This window comes from Piliocolobus tephrosceles, chromosome 6, assembly GCF_002776525.5.
Source record: "Piliocolobus tephrosceles isolate RC106 chromosome 6, ASM277652v3, whole genome shotgun sequence".
NCBI lineage: Eukaryota > Metazoa > Chordata > Mammalia > Primates > Cercopithecidae > Piliocolobus > Piliocolobus tephrosceles.
This window is the reverse complement of record NC_045439.1, coordinates 25362105-25382374: the sequence shown is the minus strand read 5'-3', so window position 1 is coordinate 25382374 and position 20270 is coordinate 25362105. Positions and strand designations below refer to the sequence as shown.

The following is a 20270-nucleotide window of genomic DNA, read 5'->3' as shown; positions in this document are numbered from 1 at the left end:
CCTCCCAAGGTGCTGGGATTACAGGCTTGAGCCACCGCGCCTGGCCCTTTCTTGACATTTTTATGTTAAGTATTAAAGTTATTTGGAAGAGTTTAACAAATGTGGAAACTATTTCTTTGTTAAGAATCTTTTGTGTCTTGGTTTCTAAAAGTCTAGATTGGGGTCAGCAAACTTTTTCTGGGAAGAAAATATTTGGGGCTTTATGGGACATATGGTCTTAGTTGTACTACTTAAGTCTGCCTTTGTAGTGTGAAAGCAGCCATAGACAACATATAAACAAATGAGCATGGTTATGTTCCAATAAAACTTTATTTACAAAAACAAGGACAAGGCAGGATTTGACTGAACAGTCATAGTTTGTAGACCTCTGGATAAAAGTATTCAGTGAGGATGACTATTGTGTGGCGAAATATGTAGTCTGTTTCTCTGAATTTCTGGTAAAGGTTAAAGGGCAAGCGTGGGATCAAGATACAAAGTATCTGGATTAAAATATTTGGCATTAGAAAGTGCAGATCCAATCATAATAGAAAACAAAGATTTTTTTTAATCAGTATTTTGAATCTAAGCTGGAAACTGCCCCTGTTATAAAACAAGGCTCCACCATTCTACCCTAAGTTTCTGATTCCTAGTCAATAGAAATTTATTCTTTCCTAGATTTAAGCACTTCAGTAAAAGGTATCATGTAAATCCAATGTAAAATCAAAATGATGGTTGTGATAAGGAGCCCTGGGACTGGAGGAAGACAAGGATTGAGCTATAGGTGAAAGAAAGAGAGGTCAAGGTTCTATAGTAATAATAAAATAGTATTCACATTGTGCTTTTAACATAGGGATATTGCTTTTGGTCTCAGTGCTAATTGTGATTTTAAACTAAGGCAAACACATCAATCTCCTGTAATTATCTTAATAGTGTTCAAGGATTGCACATGACATGTTAGCAATTTGGTGATTTCTCTAGAAGTTTGTCCAGATATCATTAGGTTCTCATTTAAACAATGTGTCATCCAAAAGAGTAATCATCCCCCATCATTCCACTTCATGACAATTTACTGAAATTAGCAGATTGATCTCATTTACACTCATTTTTTAAAATGTAACTGAATAATACAATTACAGCCAAGTTGGACAAATTCCACATTGAGTGCAAGTGCTGATGCCGCAACAGCAGTCAAGTAATTAGTTAGGATTTCATGAAAATGACGGCAGATGTGTAAAAGCACGTTGTCCTATGACTTCCTATGGTGCCAAGAACGCTGTCATCACTCAGAGGTGAAATTAATAATAATACAAGCATCCCTTGCTCGACAGAAGTTGAACTGTACTTGGTCACAAGTTAAGTCACACATTCATTGTTTGGAATCGCTTTTCCATCCTCTTTCCACACAATCTGCGTGGGGATATGTTGCTTCTCACAGAACGTCTGATTCCCTGTATCACATTTCCTTTCGTCAAACTCTAGAAACTAGCTACTATCTGACAGTAAAAATTTAGGCAGGAATAAAAATGCCATTTTGACGTGCTAAGAGCCCACCAATACACTGATTATTATAAACAGAGTCAACACAATTAATGCACTAATTAGCATCATGCATTAGCTGATTCGAAGTAAAATACCACATCTTGGCACACTGGGAAAAGACAATGTTAGAGAAGATTATAGGATTAAGAAGGCTATTATTTATCATGGGGTAAGTATTTGAACAGCTTGCAGGATATACTCTAAGGCTGACTTTTCCCTCTGCCTATTGAAAGCTTGAGTATTTTCTCACGGGTTATATTTACAAACAGGTGTCCCGATTTCTGCTACAAAAGGATTTCCATAGAGCAATCCAGCTTCTCTTTAAACTAACATGAGAGGTAGGCAGGGGGTCCCTTTAATTTTCTGAATTACCAACGCTGTGGGAGGAAAACATGGTTCCCCACAGAAGTGTTCCCATGAGAGTATCACAACATAATCAGGGGCCAGCCCAAGTTTCCCCTAAAGGGACTGTGGAGGCACAGGCTGAAATCCCATCTTGGAGCTGAAATGTGTCCTAAAGCTCCCCAGAGAGCCAAGTTCAGCAGCAATAGCAAATTCTTTTGCCACGGCATCACACTCCTCTCTCTGGCATCGATCATGTCTTTCTAAACCTGGTGTAGAGGGTGCCTCTTTCTAGGAGTCACCCAACAATCGGGCTTTCATTCCTTCCTCCAGCAAGTCTTTATTGAATGGCCACTATGTGCCAAGAGTGAGTCCAACAGAAAAGGGTGTACATACACACACATATTGTACACATACTATACATAATACTGAGTTTGTCAATTGAATATTTTCCTCAGCTGATTCCTCACCACCTTCATTTTCCTGACTGCACTGGTCTTCCCTAACTGTGAACTATTCACAATCTTAAATCAGGGCAGAGCTTCTTAACTCCCTGTATGGAAAAGCTGACATCTCTTTTCTCAGAAGAACTTCATTTCTTCCAACAGGTTCTCAAAGAGGAATAAGTCCCAAGCAGTGAAAAGCTGTTGAACACATAGAGTGTAGCCATGTCTATCTTATTCTTAAAGGAAATACCAGTTCTTTTCTCATAAGCCCTTTCCAATATAAATATTTAGAAACCCTGACTTTCAGAAAGTATTTCCTTTCATCTCTTACTACAAGCCTTTTGAGTCTCTTTTAAGCTACTTTATGTTCATCTTCTCCTTGCAAGGGGTAGTTTTTATTACCACTCCCCTCTAAAATAATCACTGTCTAGAGTAGGCTAACTAGAGAGCCTACCAAGATTTGTGAATGATTTATCCAAGCTGGGTACAGATGTAGATTTCAGAAGAATCAAGGTAAGTCATAGTCAAGGAATCAGTTTCACTAGACTGATAATCCCAGGAAATGTCATGTGATAAATGAGGTTGATGGAAGCACTTTCTTCCTGGATATCAAGGCTTCTGTATATGTATTTTTCCCTCCCCACTCTCTTGACTTCAGGTGGAAGGCAAGAGCAGCAAGCTGAAGCAAGTTTAAAAAGCTAAATGAGGCAGCCCTCAAATCTGCTCAAGGCAGAGTGATGGTTTCACTTTTAAGCATCTAATTATCTCTAAGAGGTAAAGTACCCAAACAGCCATGCTGGTTTTAGAGAGCACAGTCTCCGGAAGTGTCCGTTCATCTCTGTTCAGCTTGGCTGGGGCTCCTCTGCATCCTCCTCCTCCCCTCCTGGACTCTGGCTGGCTTTTCCAGTCTGAAGTCTTCTGCAGAGTTTCTGGTAAACTGCAATGCTTATCAACCAGGCTCTTTATCCTCAGGAGTATATTAAATATCAGATGAAAACACTGTAGAATTGGACAAGCAATAATTTAGTTTTACAATAATTTCTAATGATTAGAAAGAACAAGCTGAATTTCACTTGCAGCAGTTAGAGATGAAGAGGAAAAACTTAGATGAGTTCACCGGCTCTTACTTGATTTTCAACAGCCTGGGAACAGAATGTGATCTGTAAGCTGCATTGTCCAGAGAATACAAAAAGAGATGCAAGCCATGCAGCCCTTGTACTGAACTTAGTTGTCTTTTTACAAAATCATGCTGTTCAATATCTTCTCTGCAGTTGTTGTATTTTTCCAAGGTGGATTTTGCCCACTCCAGGTGTCACTGACCAAAGGAATTCCATGGACATAGTGGGTTAAAGGAGAGTCCAACAATGATCAAGTGAGGACTGTGATTGAAGCCACTGGACAGGCACAGATTGGCTGCTTAGCCAGGTCTCTGAATGTATTTGAGACTTATTGACTCTCCCTGTGTCACACTTAACAATGCCCTGAATACTGGGTCTTCAGCCCAGAAGAGGCCAAGTTTGGGCTATACCCTTGAGGTGTTTGTAAACCAGATGCCTCAAAAATCACTACCTCAGGAAGAACAGTTGGTCAAAAGCCACCACACCATAAGCCAAGTCTTCTATTGTTTCACTCTTCATTATTTTTTCTTTAAAGCCATCATCTGTGTCACCCTAAGAGTTTAACACTGCCCATTTTACTGTCTTGATGAAAAAGTATATTGATTTATTTTCTACTCATTCACACATTCATCCAACAAATAGTTATACAGATGGTGAACTTGGCACTGGGTAGACATAGAACTTTCATTCTGGTTGGGGACACAAACAATAAAGTAAACAAGTAAATAAACAAGGTAATAATTATGGATTGTGATAATGCTGTGAAAGAAATAAAGAGTGTATGGAGGCAAAATGGTAATGAGTACCTTAGATTAGGTAGTTCTCAATTTCTATTTAAGAAGAAAATTGGACTGGCGCAGTGGTTCATGCCTGTAATCCCAGCACTTTGGGAGGCCGAGTCGGGCAGATCAGTTGAGGTCAGGAGTTCGAGACCAGCCTGGCCAATATGGCGAAATCCTGTATCTACTAAAAATACAAAAATTAGCTGGGCGTGGTGGCAAGTGCCTGTAGTCCCATTTACTCAGGAGGCTGAAGCAGAAGAATCGCTTGAACCCAGAAGATTGCAGTGAGCAGAGATCATGCCACTGCATTCCAGACTGGGCAACAGAGTGAGACTCCATCTCAGAAAATAAATAAATAAATAAATAAGAAGAAGAAGAAAATTGAAAGACACAAAAATATATACCAATTTATGACATGTCATTTTGTGGAGTCCCAGCACTTACACATCATTTAGTGATTCCCTCATCCTGCCCAGAAAGAAGAGACTTTTTTAGCACTGGTGATTGGTAACTCTTCTTCCTCCCATGGCGCCAATGAAGACTCATGCCTGGGTCCAGTTAACCAGGAGGGAAGTTTCTGTGTGAGGGCTCTGGAGAAGAAATCTTTTTGACTGAAGGCTTAATATTATTATTAACCATTACCCTTAAAAATGTTCCACCATAAAGAGCAGACCCCATAAGCAGAATAATGGAAGCATTAGCCATATCTAAGCAGACTTTCTAAGGGTCTCTGCTATATTCCTTTGCATCGACAGGTGGCCACTCGCTGATGTTTAAGTGGACTAGGTTATGTTGTGAGTCTAAATGTGTACATTGGGAGCATTTGTAACAAGGATATATATGTGCTATGCTTCTTTTTAGATAATTTTGTTGTGTAATAAAGTTATGGGGAAACGGCCAGTTTCAAAATCCTTGGACGCTTTTATCCATTTGGAGGGAATTTTATTTCAAAATCACTTTGTAACATAAATTGCTCCAAAACTATTTTACCCTCTAATGCCTGGTGTGTTTTTAAAATGGCAAGGCCAATTTGCCCATCAAACCTCTTCCATGGAAGGTCGATGAGATTACAGAGTAATCTCAAGCCACTGAGAAGGCACAGATTGGTTGCTTTAGCATCTTAGCCAGGTCTCTGAATGTATTTGAGACTTACTGATTCTCCCTGTGTCACAATTAACAATGCCCTGAATACTGGGTGTTCAGCCACCACCAGAAGAGGCCAAGTTTGGGCTATACCTGGCACAAAGAAGATTACAGAGTAATCTCGTAAACACTCTTCATACACACTATTGGGTTGTCAGATCAAATACAGGCCACCCAATAAAATTTGAATTTCAGACCAACAACAGATAACTTTTAATATAAATATTTTTTAAATTGCATGGGGAATATTTTTACTGAAAAATTACTCATTGTTTATCTGAAACTCAAATTTAACTGGCATCTTGTATTTTTATTTGCTAAATCTGACACCCTTACCCAAAGAAAAGATCTGAATCTCTGACAATCCTCAGCATCACTCACCACCCTCACCGTCTTCATTCCATTCCTGATTTAAGCCTAGTCTTCGAAATTAAATGAGAATACTAATTAATACTAAGAAACAAAATTTGGTATTAAAGAGGATTGGCATTAAAAAGGACTAAAAAATACAATTGCCACTGGCCTAGAAAATAGGGAATTAAAGCAACTTTTAAGAAATTTAGGTATGCAAATTAGATCATAAACATGCTCATTTTCAAACACTTCTGCCATAATTAATGTGTATAAACTTTATACAATTAAAACCTAGAATGTTTTAAGTGCTTAACCCAGAAGAAGATAAAGTATCTTCTAAATTCTTGAAATCAGTCAATACTATGGTCACATTTTATTCTGATATTTGTACTAATTTGGTGTGATTTCTTAAAATCACCTAATTCATTCTCTCTCTCTGTCTCTCTCTCTCTCTCTCTAGTTACCTAAACAAGAACAAATACCTGACAGTTATTGACAAAGATGCATTTGGAGGAGTATACAGTGGACCAAGCTTGCTGTGAGTCAGACATACAAAAGAATATTTTAGTCTTCTTTTTTTTTACTTTTTTGGAATAGATGGAGACATTAAGGGAGAACCTTATGTTCGGGGTAGAGAATGTTGCTGTCTTGGGTAAAGGCTTCTGCAAGTCCCTTTTTTCCTGGCTGTATAGGCTACCTCTTGGAAGAAAGTCCTTGTCCTTTGAGACTCAGAAGGCCCCAAGCTCCAGTATGCCATCCTGATGGCTGATAAGGCAGCCACCTTGGTGTTCATGCTCACAGGGGCTATGTTCATGGAGCAGCTACTGTTTGAAAAATTTTGAAATGCAAGGTCCACAACTAGATGGAAGGCACTCTAGTCTTTGCAGAGAAAATATACCTGAATGTACATTGCACAATGCCTGGCACAAAGAAGGAAGAATATAAATGACAGTTTGACTCATCTCTGGAAGAACTTACAATTATGGGGAAAGACGGAATAAAAACATTTTTTAAACAGCATGAAAACATATATATATATACACATATATATATATATATGCACAAATATGTGCATTTCCTTTGATTTACACCCCCACATCCGGTCGGTGATCAGATTCTATTGATTCTACTTCCCTGAAGCCTCTGTATCATCACCACCTTCCTCATTCCCTTGGTTTTGCCTCAGTTTAGAATCTCATCATTGAGCATCCACTTTAGTCCCTGCCAAAGTGGAACACAGCACCCTAGAGATGCACAAGATAATCTGTTAGGGGCGAGAGGAAATATTAGAGGTTCTATTTATACTTATTTTTAAATAAGAACAAATTAAGTTTTATTAATCTTTTATTTATAGATAGCCACTGTCCCTCAGGTGTCAGGTAGTGGGTGGAAGCCTCCTAGAGAAGAGTGAGTGATCCACAGTCCTCAGCACTGGGTACCTTCGCTCTTTTACCTTTAACAATTTTATTTCACTTTCAGATTGAATGCACCCAGGTAAGTGCGTCTAAGGTCCTGTTCTCTTAACACATAGGCTCCATCCATATAAGAGGTCAGAGTGATCTTGAAAATCTGCTGTGCTACATGGGGGTTCACTGTTAATTCATGGCAAAGTACTTAAAAGCATTATGCATTTTTCTTTTTACAAGACAAGTGGGGAAAAATGTATTAACCTTCTCTGTGATAAAGTCCATGTCAATAATTTTTTACCTGGAAGATATTTTTCAATAACATTTTTATATCAGCTTCTTCAAGATTAAGGTACTATTTCACCAAGTAATAAGAAAAGTCATTGCTTTTTGAAAGAAATGTATGCTTTAGAGAAAGACTTTAGAAACAGGTATTTGGAAACATTCACATATTGTATGATTTTCCTGATTAAAAAATGATCAATGCCATAAAAATTCTGTTTGGTTCAAATCAGAAATAGAATTTTAACCTGTTTTAAATCTTTCAAATTAAGTTTGTTATGAACTAAATTGTTTCTGTCTTCCTAAGTTCAAATGTTGTAGCCTTAACCTCTAGCATCTTAGTATGTGACTGTATTTGAAGATAGAGTCTGTAAAGAGGTAATTAAATTAAAATGAGGATGTTAGGTGAGCCCTAATCCAATCTGACAGGTGGCCTCATAAGACAAGGAGATTGGGATACACAGAGATACACCAGGGATGGGCACTCACAGAGGAAAGGCCATGTGAGGCCACATCAAGAAGGTGGCCATCTGCAAGTCAGGGAGAGAGGCCTCAGGAGAAGCCAAACCTGCTGACACTTTGATCTTGGACTTGCAGCCTCTACAACTGTGAGAAAATACATTTCTGTTGTTTAAACCAGCCAATCTGTGGTATTTTGTTAGCATAGCTCTAGCAAAGTAATACAGAGTTGTAATAGGTTTAAAATCCATGTGTATAAAATGTGAAAATGAAACACCTCCAGATCACTTTGCAAAAACAACTGATTGACATCAGAAAATATAAAATTTCATTAAAACATGTATTTAATTACTGGATTAGATTGAAAAATGAGAATCTTAGTTTAATAAATGCAGTGAAGTCTGCTCTATTCTTGGTGAAATACCTGTCTTTGGTAATTTTTTCAACTAGAACAGCCATTTAAACCAAAATCAAAATAAACTGAACCAAAAGCAGACTTTGAACAGCCATAGCCAAAAGGGTTAAAGATAATTTTCAAAACTAATTAAGTCTATTTGATAATATTGCTTTTGCTGTTGTGAAACTTTTAAAAATATGTATTACTTATCCTCATTGCATTATTTTAAAATGTATGTTTAGTGTGTTATGGTATATATAATATAGTATTACGAAAATACATGTATAGGGTTCATGACTATTCGTATGTCAGTGGTACATACTCAGATTTTTTTTACTTATTAATATGTGAGATTGAAAGAATTTGAAGACCAATAGTGTAGACTAGAACCACTCGAAGTGAGCTCATTACAAGGTAAGTAGCTGTCCACGATGTATAGCAAAGCACAGCTTCTTTTTTGGAGAAAGTCTTGTCATGAAAATGAAGTCAACCAAACTCAAAAATGTGTTTAATTGAAGTAGCTGGCTTACATCCAGCATACGCTTCTTATCCTTGGATTGGTGAGAAGCTATTGGCCAATGGGCACCATACTTTGAGTAGCAGTAGTCTAGACGATTAGCATCTCCAAATCTGACTCCTGCCTTTATTTAGTCTTGGTTCCTCTCAAATCCACCCTCCCCAAACCTCTTTGGGTTCACATGCAAGTAGAATCTTAAACCCAATACTGGCCTCCCATTCCCCTTAGGACAGAGGTCTTGGTGTGGTATGCAAGGCATTGCCAAAATCTTCAGCTTTGTCTTTTACACTACTTTACGCCACTGACCAATGGTCCATCCATATCGAACCTCTTAGCTCCCTTAATTCTCCAACCTACTTATACTGTTAAGCTAAACTCTTACTCTTCCTACTGTCTGGAAACCCCTGCTACAATCTTATGTTTCTGATGAGCACCTGTTGGCATTTTAATTCTGCCCTAGAGGGCAGAATTGTATTTCTACAATTCTGGTTCATATTATAATGCCCAAAACACAGTATAAGCTTAATAAATATTTGTAAAATTAATATGGTACCCAAAAAATAATTAAAGCACTCTTCTGTAAACACTAGAGCATTTAAAGAGCAATCATATTTTGAAGCTATTTTAGTCTGTTGTCCTCAAGCGAATGTATCCATTTCTACTTCTTTGGAAGCAGTCAAACTATCTGCTTGTACTGCCTAGAGGCTGTTTTTTATATTTACGGCAAGATTTTCTACAAGACTCTTCCACTAAGTTAAGAGTATTTGTGCAACTGCCTGAAAATGCTTTCCCTGACTCTTGGTGGCATTCCAGGTTGTGGAAAGTGACAAAGATGAGGAGTTATACCTGGAGTTGACTCCTAGCCCCATCACTTACTAACTGTAAGACCCAAGTCTTATTTTTCTCATCTGTCAAAACAGGATAAAGTAAACTAATAAAGTTTAAATAAGATAATAAAGGAACTAAATATATCCTCAATAATGTTAGACATTATCATGATTATTTTCATTTCTTCCTGAATTTTGACACTTCATTATTCTGATCTGTTCTAACCTCTCTGATCACTCCTTCCCCATTTCTCTCCTTAGCTCACTGCATCATTCCTCAAAATGGGGTTCCATCCTGGGTCCTGGCTCTTTCTCCTCTGTATCTTCTCCTTTGGTTAAATCATCTGCTCACAAGTATCATGAGAATGTGAATGATTTCTAAGTTTGCGGTCTCATATCTTAGTTCTTATTTGGCCATTCACCCAGCTGGAATTCTCTCCTTGCTCCCCCTCATTCCTATCCATTCCCATCAATCTGGTTAAACTTTCCCTAGCTAACCTTTGAAAATGTACAATAAGCATTTACTGATGAGGACTTGCTAAGCTTGGGATTCTTCACTGGGTGCTGTCAATAGGGGAGGGTCACTACGTTAAAGAGCAGTGAGCGAAAAGTCTCATAAAGAAGGTGGCAATTCAGAAATTATCTGAAAGAAACGAAGGGGCAAACCTGGGGACAATCTGAAAAAAGCATTTTAGACAAGTGCAAAGACCCCCAGGTGAGAATATACCTGGCGCATCTGAGGAATAGCAAGGAAGCCATTGCCGCTCAGAGTGAAGTAAACAGGGATGAAAAAAGTAAAAGCTGTGATCAAAAAGATGATAGAGTTCAGGAGCAGCTTGCGGATGGTCTTAGAGGCCATCATCAGGTCTTTTGATTTGCTCTTTAGATAGAGGGGAAGCCATAGGAGCATTTTGAGCATAGGTGTGTCACAATCTGACTCAAAGTTTCACAGGAACATGCCGGCTGTTGTGTTGAAAATAAACTGTAGGGGACCAAGTATGGAAGCAAGAAGACAACTTAGGAATATGCCAAAATAATATAGGCACGAGATGAAAGTAGCTTGCACTAAGGCAGTAGCAGTGGAGATGATGAGAAATAATCTGATCCTTACTGTATTTTTTAAGGTAAAGCCAACAGGACGTGCTGACGGATTGAACATGGTGGATGAGAGAAAGGAAGGAATCAAGGAGAACTGTAACGATTTTTGACTGAGCAGTTAGGAGAATGAGATCACCATTTCCTGAGATAGGGAAAGTTAGTTTGAGGTCCCATGATGCGTGCAAGCAGGCAGTGATATATGGGGGTTCAAAAGTCACAATAGAGGTCAGGGCTAGAGATATATTTGAGACTCTTTGGAATATAGCTAGTGATGAGGGGATACAGGTATAGAGGAAATCTCAGAAAATGAATAGAATTGAGACTTCTGAACTCTCCCCACCAATGTGATTTTCCCTGATCCTCTTTTAAACAACATTAAAATGACAATACTTCTGAGAAAATATAAATAAATTAAAAAGCATGTATTTTTAATGACAAAGAGTAGGAAAGGTGATCATATAAGTGATGAGTGTCTTCAAAAACCAAGAGAGAGCTGCATGCTAAGTACTTCCATGGGTGAAATTAATAAAATGCAAGTTAATTCAAATCACAAAATCTATGAAATATTTTATCAATTAAATCTTAAGTGTTCTGCAAATGAGAATATAGGTGACATTGAAGCTGGTTGGTCTCATTCTGCACACTCAAGCACTACTTCTTACTCATCCCAGAAAAAGACTAGAATTTTCTTTTTGTTAAAATGTCATCACCAAGACTCAAGGAGAAAAAGCACAGTTGGGGTTAGAAGGCAGGTACTGTTCTGAAAACAGGATTATATGAAAATTTACATTCTAAAATGTAAGAACAACAACCTCTTATCCACTCAACTCATAGAATATTGGCATCAGAATGTATACCCTCCCAGTAAGAGATGAGAGTACTGAGGAAGCTGACAGGCCCAAGGAAAAGAAAAAAAAAACCTACAAAAAGAATCACTGATAGTGTCCTAAAGTCACCATAGTAATGCCCACCAGCCAATAAGCTTCCACACATAGAGCTTCCCATAGGCCACCCTTACAAACAAGAACAGACATTGAAGAACCAGCAGACCTTTGAGGAAATCCATTGACATGAAAAATGTCAATGTCTTATAGTTTTCGGTGTACAGAAATTTCACCTCCTTGGTTTAAATTTATTCCTATTTTTTGTTTTGTTTTGATGCTATTATAAATGGGATTGTTTTCTTTATTTCTTTTTCTGATAGCTTATTATTTGTTTATAGAAACACAACTGATTTTTGTAGGTTGACTTTGTATCCTGTAACTTTACTGAATTCATTTCTTAGTTCTAACAGTTTTTTGGTGGAGGCTTTAGGGTTTTCTGTATAAGATAATGTCATCTGCACTTAGAGACAGTTTTCCCTCTTTCTTTAGGATTTGGATGCCTTTTATTTGTATTGTCTAATTGTTCTAACTAGAACTTCCAGTACTATGTTGAATAGAAGTGGTGACATGAAAAACAAGGACTAGAATAAACAGAAAAAGGAACTTGGAAGGAACAGAGACAATGCAAGAACCAGAAGAAAACTTTCATAAAAGTTATGACAAATATCCTCAGAGAGATAATGTTTTACATGCACAAAATAATTCCTTATACAGGAATATTCAGAAAATAATAAAAGAGCTTTTGAAAAGTAAAAACATGAAAGCCAAAACCAAAAAAGTAAGCAGAAGTTGTTAAAAATAAAGGGAAAAACAGCACTCAGTAAAGATGGCAAAAAAAAAAAAAATGAAATAGAGGAAAGAAAAAATAAGAAAATTACAAATTCAGGCCAGGAGGTCCACAACCCAGATAACAAACGTTTTAGGAAGAAAAAACAAAAACTGAAAAAGAAAACAGTGTAGCAGATTTCCCATTAATAAGGAAAATGTGTTTTCAGAATAAAAAGACCCACAGAGAACCCATATGGCAGAAAAAAAAAAAAGTGGGGAGGCATGAAGGTACATCATAACACATGAAATCGATGGGATAAAAATAATAAATTAAAGGCGTCTAGACAGAGATCATGTGACCTGTGCAGGCTGGAGAATTGGAATGCCATCAATTTTCTCAATGGTGACACTGAAGAAGACCATAGATAGAATACAGCTTTTGAATTCTGAAGGGAAAGTCATTTCCAAACTACCAATCAAGTATGATTGATAAAATAAAGACGTTTTCTCACATGCAAAGTCTCAAAACCTTGATTTCCTATTCGTCTTTTCTTGGAGCATAAACCAGGAAAGAGAAAAATGAGGACTTTGTTAAAACAGTGATCAACACAGGAAAGAAGCAAATAGAAATCCCGGGATGACCACAAAGGTAGGTCCTAGGAGTCTTGAGAACATGACATCTACATCAGAGCTGAAGAATGAAAACTCCAAGAGGAAGGTCTTCTAGAAATAAAAGAGGGTTGGTTGGGCACGGTGGCTCATGCCTGTAATCGTAACACTTTGGAAGACGGAGACAGGCGGATCACTTGAGGTTGGGAGTTTGAGACCAGCCTGGCCAACATGGTGAAACTCCGTCTCTACTAAAAATACAAAAATTAGCCAGGCATGTTGGCACATGACTGTAGTCCCAGCTACTTGGGAGGCTGAGATAGGAGAATTGCTTGAAGCCAGGTGGCAGAGGCTGCAAGTGAGCCAAGTTAGCACCACTGCACTCCAACCTAGGTGACAGAGCAAGACTCCGTCCCAAAAAAAAAAACTTTTTTTTTGAGACTTCATCTCAAAAAAAAAAAGGGTTGATAGATTATTTGATGGAATTCATTGTGTGAAAAACTGATTTGAAACAGGTTTTCTTTTCTTTTCTTTCTTTTTTTTTTTTTTTTGAGATGAAGTCTCGCTTTGTCACCCAGGCTGGAATACAATGCTGTGATCTCCACTCACTGCAACCTCCACCTCCCAGGTTCAAGCAATTCTCCTGCCTCAGCCTCCCAAGTAGCTGGGATTACAGGCGCCCACCACCACGCCTGGCTAATTTTTATATTTTTAGTAGAGACGGGGTTTCACCATGTTGGCCAGGCTGGTCTCAAACTCCCGACCTCAGGCGATCCGACTGCCTAGGCCTCCCAAAGTGCTGGGTTTACAGGCGTGAGCCACCACTCACAGCCTTGAGACGTGTTTTAAAGAACACTGGAGCATGTAGAAAACTTAGCAAGAGGTTTGTTCAAACCAAGACACACAAATAAAAAAAGAGAGACAGATGGACATCTTATGAAAAAATAAAAAATAGAAATAAAACAGTTACATGACAAAGGAAATGAAAGCACAATATGCAAAGTTGTAATAACCAAAGTACTGAATATGGGTTTAACCAAATATGTCACAAAACTATTTCAGGAGAGTAGAGGAGTGTGTCAGGAGAGGAAATGTGTGGGGGTAAGGGATGATAAAAGAAAGCCAAATCCTCATCTTCTATAGTAGAGAGTCAGTGGATAAAATCTAAAACCAATAAATCAAGAAATACTTACACTTATGGAAGGAAATACCAGAAGTTAAAAGGGGTTACTTCTGGGACATCAGACACCAGACTGCAGGGAAGGGCTGCCTCTTGTATTATCAAGCTTCCAGTATAATTTGCTTTTTAAAAATAGGTCCATGCATTATTTTAATAAAAATTAGGCCAGGCATGGTGGCCACGCCTGTAATCCCAACACTTTGGGAGGCTGAGGCGGGTGGATCACCTGAGGTCAGGAGTTCAAGACCAGCCTGGCCAACATGATGAAACCCTGTCTCTAATGAAAAATACAAAAATTAGCTGGGAGCGGTGGCAGGCACCTATAATCCCAGCTGCTCGGGAGGCTGAGGCACGAGAATCGCTTGAACCCAGGATGGGGAGGTTGCAGTGAGCCAAGATTGCACCATTGCACTGTAGCCTGGGAGACAGAACAAGACTCTGTCTGAGAAAAAAAAAAAATTAACACTTAAAAAGAAACAAAGCATAGGAAGAGAAGACAATGGAGATGTCAGCATGTGAGAGGTCAATAGGAGAAAAGTAAGAAATGAACAAAGAAGAGTCCAGTCTCATTCCTGAACTTCCAAGTGTAATTGTTGTCTGAAAATGAATTTGTTAACTAATCATGCAAGGACGTGTGACATCTCTTTAATTCTTGTCTTCATCTTTTGTCAAAATCTCCATTATTTTTTCCCACATATCTTCTTTCCATAATTAGACTTTAAGATTCCAGAGGAAATAAGCAGTGTCTTATACTTTTTATAACCTTCCTGCCTCAAAACAGAAGACAGACAGTGGTCAATAAATATTGGATGAATTGTAGCTAAATATCAAATAGCCATGATTTCATTGTCATTTGTTGTAAAAGCCAAACTTGGAAAATCTTAAACTCCATCTAAAGAAAAGAGAATCAGATGCCATATATATTTCTGTCTCATAAAGGTTTTTGAGGGAGAATATAGTCATGTCTAATGGTCAACAAAAATAAAACCAAACTTACCCACTCAATCAGCGTTTTTCAAGGTCACTTCTCAAAAGATAATCTAATTTAAAACAGGTTCAATATCCAGAGTCAGAAGATCTATTATCCAATATTTGCTGTTTCGCAAAAAGACTTTTAAATTTAGTTTGGAAGTATAATAATATTTTTTGATTGATTTTTAATCAAGATATGCAATCTCATTTTCCATTTTTATACTTTCCATTTTTGATTACCTTGTTTTCTTTTTATCTTATTTTGAAAGAGAATCTCTTGGTGTTTTTAATCTCAAAGAAAAGAACACACTGAAATGCAATGCCTTTCATAATAATCAGAGTTCTCTAAATTCTAAATTACGTAACTCACTTTAGTATAGCATTTAGCATATTGTTGAGTAAGTACCTCCTAAGAAGAGGAAATCTCTGTAATAATATCCTTGAGTTTGCATTACAGGTATCAACATAAATAAACTTCAAAAATAAACTTTTCCTGTTTTTAGCTGATCAAATTAATTCAAGGGTCATGGCACTGTCATATTTCTTGGTTTTTTTTTTTTTTTTTTTTCTTTTTCTTTCTTTTTTTTAAAACTCTTCATAATCTTCACAAGATAATACTATTAGGTGGCTGAAAATTTGTGGCAGAGTCCTTTCCTGCATGCCTGAAGAACACAGGTGAATACATGATTTTCTAGGATGATCCTGAGCAAACATATTTTAAATACAATATGTATTTGCATACAATAACATATACAGTTTTTTAAGTGTACAGGTTGATGCGTTTTGACAAAGCTGTATTACTCTAGCCTGGTTAAGACCTGGAACATTTTCATCATCCAGAAATTTCCCTCATGCCTCACCCTACCTCCCATAGACATGCTATGTTTCTAATACAAAAATTTAGTAGTCATTGACGGGTAATAGGATAGATGTATATCTCTATATATATGTCTTTACATATACTTTATAGGAAACACTGCTATGCTGCTTTCCAAAAGGGTTGTCTCATTTTCTTTTCTCACCAGCAAGGTATGAGCATTTTATACTGGCCAGTGCTTTTAATTGTTGTTTTTTTTTAATTCCAGCCATTCTAGTGGGTCTCTCATTGTGGTTTTAATTCATGTTTCCCTTTCTATTAATGATGTTGAGCATCTTTTCAGGCATTTGTCAGCTATTTGTATATTTTCTTTTACCCAGTTTCTGTTCAAATTTTTCACCCATTTTTATTGGATTTTTGTCTTTTTATTATTCAATTGTGTTCCAGAATAAAATTTTTGACCTAAATAAAATCAGTTTTGGTCCTGACCACCAGCTCTCTGCCAACCCTAGTGCAAATGGTCCATTTACTCACTTATTCCACAGGCATTTCACTAAGCATCTATTGAGGTCCAGTAGTTATAAGGATAAGACACAGCCTCTGCTTTGAAAAGGTTACAGTCAACTTTAGGAGAAATGTGAATAAGTAACTGTAACATAAGTTTAATGTAAAAGGAGCCAGAGGAGATATTTAGAGACTGAACGCGCCACTTCTAGTTAGGGTGATCAGCGAAAGCTTTATTAAAGGAGATAGTATTTGAGATGGGCTTCAGGTAAGGGGCAGAATTGCAACAGTGATAGAGTTATGAGAGAAAACAAAGCCACGTCTATAGGAAAATATGGGATATGTTCAGAGGGAAAAAAAAAAACATAATTCAGGTGAAAGGATAGTGTTGGAATGGTGTTTTGAAATCGTATTATGGACAACCTAATCTGACTCAGCAGGTAAGGACGGCCCCTGTGAAAGTAGTAGTAACAGTTGCATAACAGACTAAAGTTTGTGGCCCTCAACTCACCTCAGCCCTGACTATATTATTCCTGGATACCTCTGTCACAGCCACTGAGTTGGGACTGCTAATCTGCACTTCCTGGCGATTTGACAGGGACTAGATCTCCCTCTGAGGGGAGGGAAATTGAGCCCCAAATACCTCAGCAGCCTGGAGCTCCTTGACTTTCTTTCTGTGCTTATCAAGTGAAGCTCTTGGTGCAGCTCCCTTGGAGAAGGGAACCTCCTGCAGGTGCAAACCCAGGGGAGGCTTGCACGCTAGGCTGCCCTGCTCACTGACTGTGAAATGAGTTGCAAACACAAGACAAACTGACATCTTGCACTACCTAGCTTGGGCACCAAGCCAGACCCATGTCAAAGGAGCTGAGTAGTTGGGGAAGCAACTGAAGTAGGTCATCCCTCCTAAGTCACACGCCCACATCTCCAGAGGCACAGCAAAGGGGCTGTGAAGAAAATCATGAAAGAATTTGAAGAGAGAGAGCAGGCAATGATCTTTCCAGAATGGTGTGCATGCTGACTTCTTGACAAGAACAGGGAATGATCTGCTTCAGCCCTAGGAATTTTCACATTGACAACTCAGGATGTTCGGTTTCACCAAAATCCTAATTTATTGATCAGTAGCATCTCCTATTGCCATAGCGACTATTACGAGAAAAAAGAATTAATACATTAAATCACAGCAATCTGTATTGGCAATGTTACTTTCATAACTATTGGAGAAATTATTTGCAGAGCTGTCCCCAACTAGTGGGCTGCCTGCTGGTGGGAGAGGGATAAAGCAGTTAGTGCAAAGATCCTCAAAATCATACAAACCTTTGTACTTCTTCAACTGACTAACAGTGCAACTACTATCATCCCTGAAAGATTTTTGCTTTACGTAAAAGTTCTCCAAAACACCGGCAGCCACTGTCTAGAGCAATGGCCTCAAGTGGTCATGCATTTTATATCAGGGGATTCAGTCTGAGTAAATGTTTCCTATCTATGCCAGACCAAAAAGTAAACTAGAGTAGCTTTTCTTCTCTAAAAATAATTCGTAAATTCATAAAATATTTCTTTAGCATTGTTTTGCTAAAGTTACGTATTTAAGTAACGGCTTTTTACCTTGATAAAAACTGGTAGAACATAAAATAATTTTTGCTGAGAATGAATCCTAGGAAAACAACACTGCCAAAATGTTCTAAACCTTGTAAATTCTGAACCATTTTATTAACTAATTATCCCTCCTTAACCAGGAGCTCTTAACAGTAAAGAATCTGAAGTTTGTTCTTTGTTGAGCAAGTAGGACAATAATTACTTCTTCACTGTTCCTTCTTTGCAATTTTATGTATAAATAACTCTACCTGTTAGTGAGTACCTGCTAGGCTCTGTGCTATTTTTACCTAAATTTGATTTCAGCCTTCCAACCCCAAAAGATTCTGACTTCTCCACACCACTCTTCTCAATTTTGGGTGATTTTGCCCATTTCAAGTCTCAATTATCTGTATAATGAAAGAAGAGAAACAAGATTGCCTAGGACCAAATAGTAAAGCAAAAGCTATGTGTATTATGTTCTGTAGCAGGTTTTACTTGTGATTTTACAATTAATTAGAGGATGCTGGCAACAGGCTAAATAATGAGAGGTATAAATCAACCTTGGATTAAATTTTTGAATAAATAACCTACAAACAGAAACACAAAAAGTAGTTTTTAGCATGTAGAATTAGGCACACAGTTCTTCCCAAGTAAATGTGGATGGGTAATAATGTTTTCACTCTTCTGGGAGTTTACTCCTGGAACAGGTGGGAGGAAATAATGAAGCATTGTCATATGACACACTATCTCTGCCAGGACATGGAAATCCATCTTGTTAATTACATTCTGCCTCTGAGTCTAAAAGAAATAAACACTTAAAAAAAAGTGGACCTTTTATCTCACACAAGTAGCACTGAGGTTGACCCTTTTGCCACTATGATGATGATCATTTTGGGTGTGGTTAGGGGTTGTGAGGTTGAGAAGGGAGGGGATTCGACATTGAGGAGGAGGCTATGCTTGTGTTTCAGCATCTGACTATTGGCAGTTGATATGGTTTGGCTGTGTCCCCAACCGAATCTCATCTTGAATTGTTGCTCCCACAATTCCCACATGTTGTGGGAGGGACCCAGTGGGAGATAATTGAATCATGGAGGTGGTTCCCCTATAGTGTTCTCGTGGTAGTGAATAAGTCTCACAAAATCTGATAGTTTTATAAGGGGTTCCCCCTTTCACTTGGCTGTCATTTCCTCTCTTGCCTGCCGCCATGTAAGACGTGCCTTTTGCCTTTTGTCTTGTGCCTTCCGCCATGATTGTGAGGCAGGAGGCAACGTGGAACTGTGAGTCCATTAAACCTCTTTTTCTTTATAAATTACCCAGTCTCTGGTATGTCTTTATCAGCAGTGTGAAAATGGACTAAAAACTGCCCTGGTTTCCATTTGTCACTGTGTGGTAGAATGCTGACTCACCAACTTACAGGATATGTCAATTTTCCGTTGCGGAATCCATTATGTTGCAATAGTAAATGCTGAAAGATTTCATAGATCATGGAAAGTATAGGCTTATAAGAAATGATCATAGTAATATCTGAGTTATAAAGCAATTTTATTTGTACACATAGACTTTGAGAAATGATTCATAATTTCTGATCAATTTTCTGAATAGTCAGACAGGAATTTTCTTATTAATAATAAGTCATTTTTGAGCATTAGCTTTCTGCTTGGTTCTTTACAGACAGTCTATCACTTTGGGCCTAACTATTCAATAGAAAGTATTCTTATTCCTATTTAACATATAAGGAAACTGGTGCAGAGATATCAGGTAAGTCCCCCAAGGTCACCTGGCCGTAAGGGAAATACTAGGATAGAAATTCAGTATTAACTAACTCTAAAACATAATCTCTTTCTGGTACATCACATCAACCCCTTTTATGTAAGATTATTCTTGTACCTGTTGTAATTCTGCAACTTTACTTAATCATTTTCTTAAGTTTCTGCTTAAAAGCCTCCAGTGGTGGTTTATCATCTTCATTTTTAAAGAAACAAAGTCATCACAAACAGCCTTCAAAGACCTATGCTGTTTGTCGCACACCCATGCCACGTAGTCTCTCATCCTACCTGCTATTTCTTTCCTCTTACTGGTTCTACCCCAGCCACACTGAATAGGATACATGGCATGTTCCCACCTTAGGGGTTGGGCACTAGTTGTTTTCTCTGCCAGAGAACCCTCTCCCCAGATACCCATAGCTGGTTCCTTTGCCTGATACATGTCTTTGCTTAAGGTGAAGTTTCTCATTGAGGTCTTCCCTGAATGTTCTATTTAAGTTTGCAAGCTGCCC

The 20270-nt window shown here is 38.0% G+C and overlaps 1 protein-coding gene across 3 annotated transcripts in view; it reads left to right on the top strand.

The window, feature by feature from the left end:
- TSHR (thyroid stimulating hormone receptor) overlaps positions 1–20270 on the top strand; it is a 183542-nt gene that overhangs the window by 145644 nt on the left and 17628 nt on the right. Inside the window, exons 8-9 of one of the 3 annotated variants that reach the window (XM_023185162.2) lie at positions 6164–6241; positions 6396–6733. In XM_023185162.2, the coding sequence (XP_023040930.1) occupies positions 6164–6241; positions 6396–6465 (148 nt within the window). In that variant the 3' untranslated portion in view covers positions 6466–6733. Of the gene's footprint in view, positions 1–6163; positions 6242–6314; positions 6734–20270 lie in introns of those variants that run through there. The other 2 variants (XM_023185154.2, XM_023185143.2) reach the window with 2 other exon arrangements.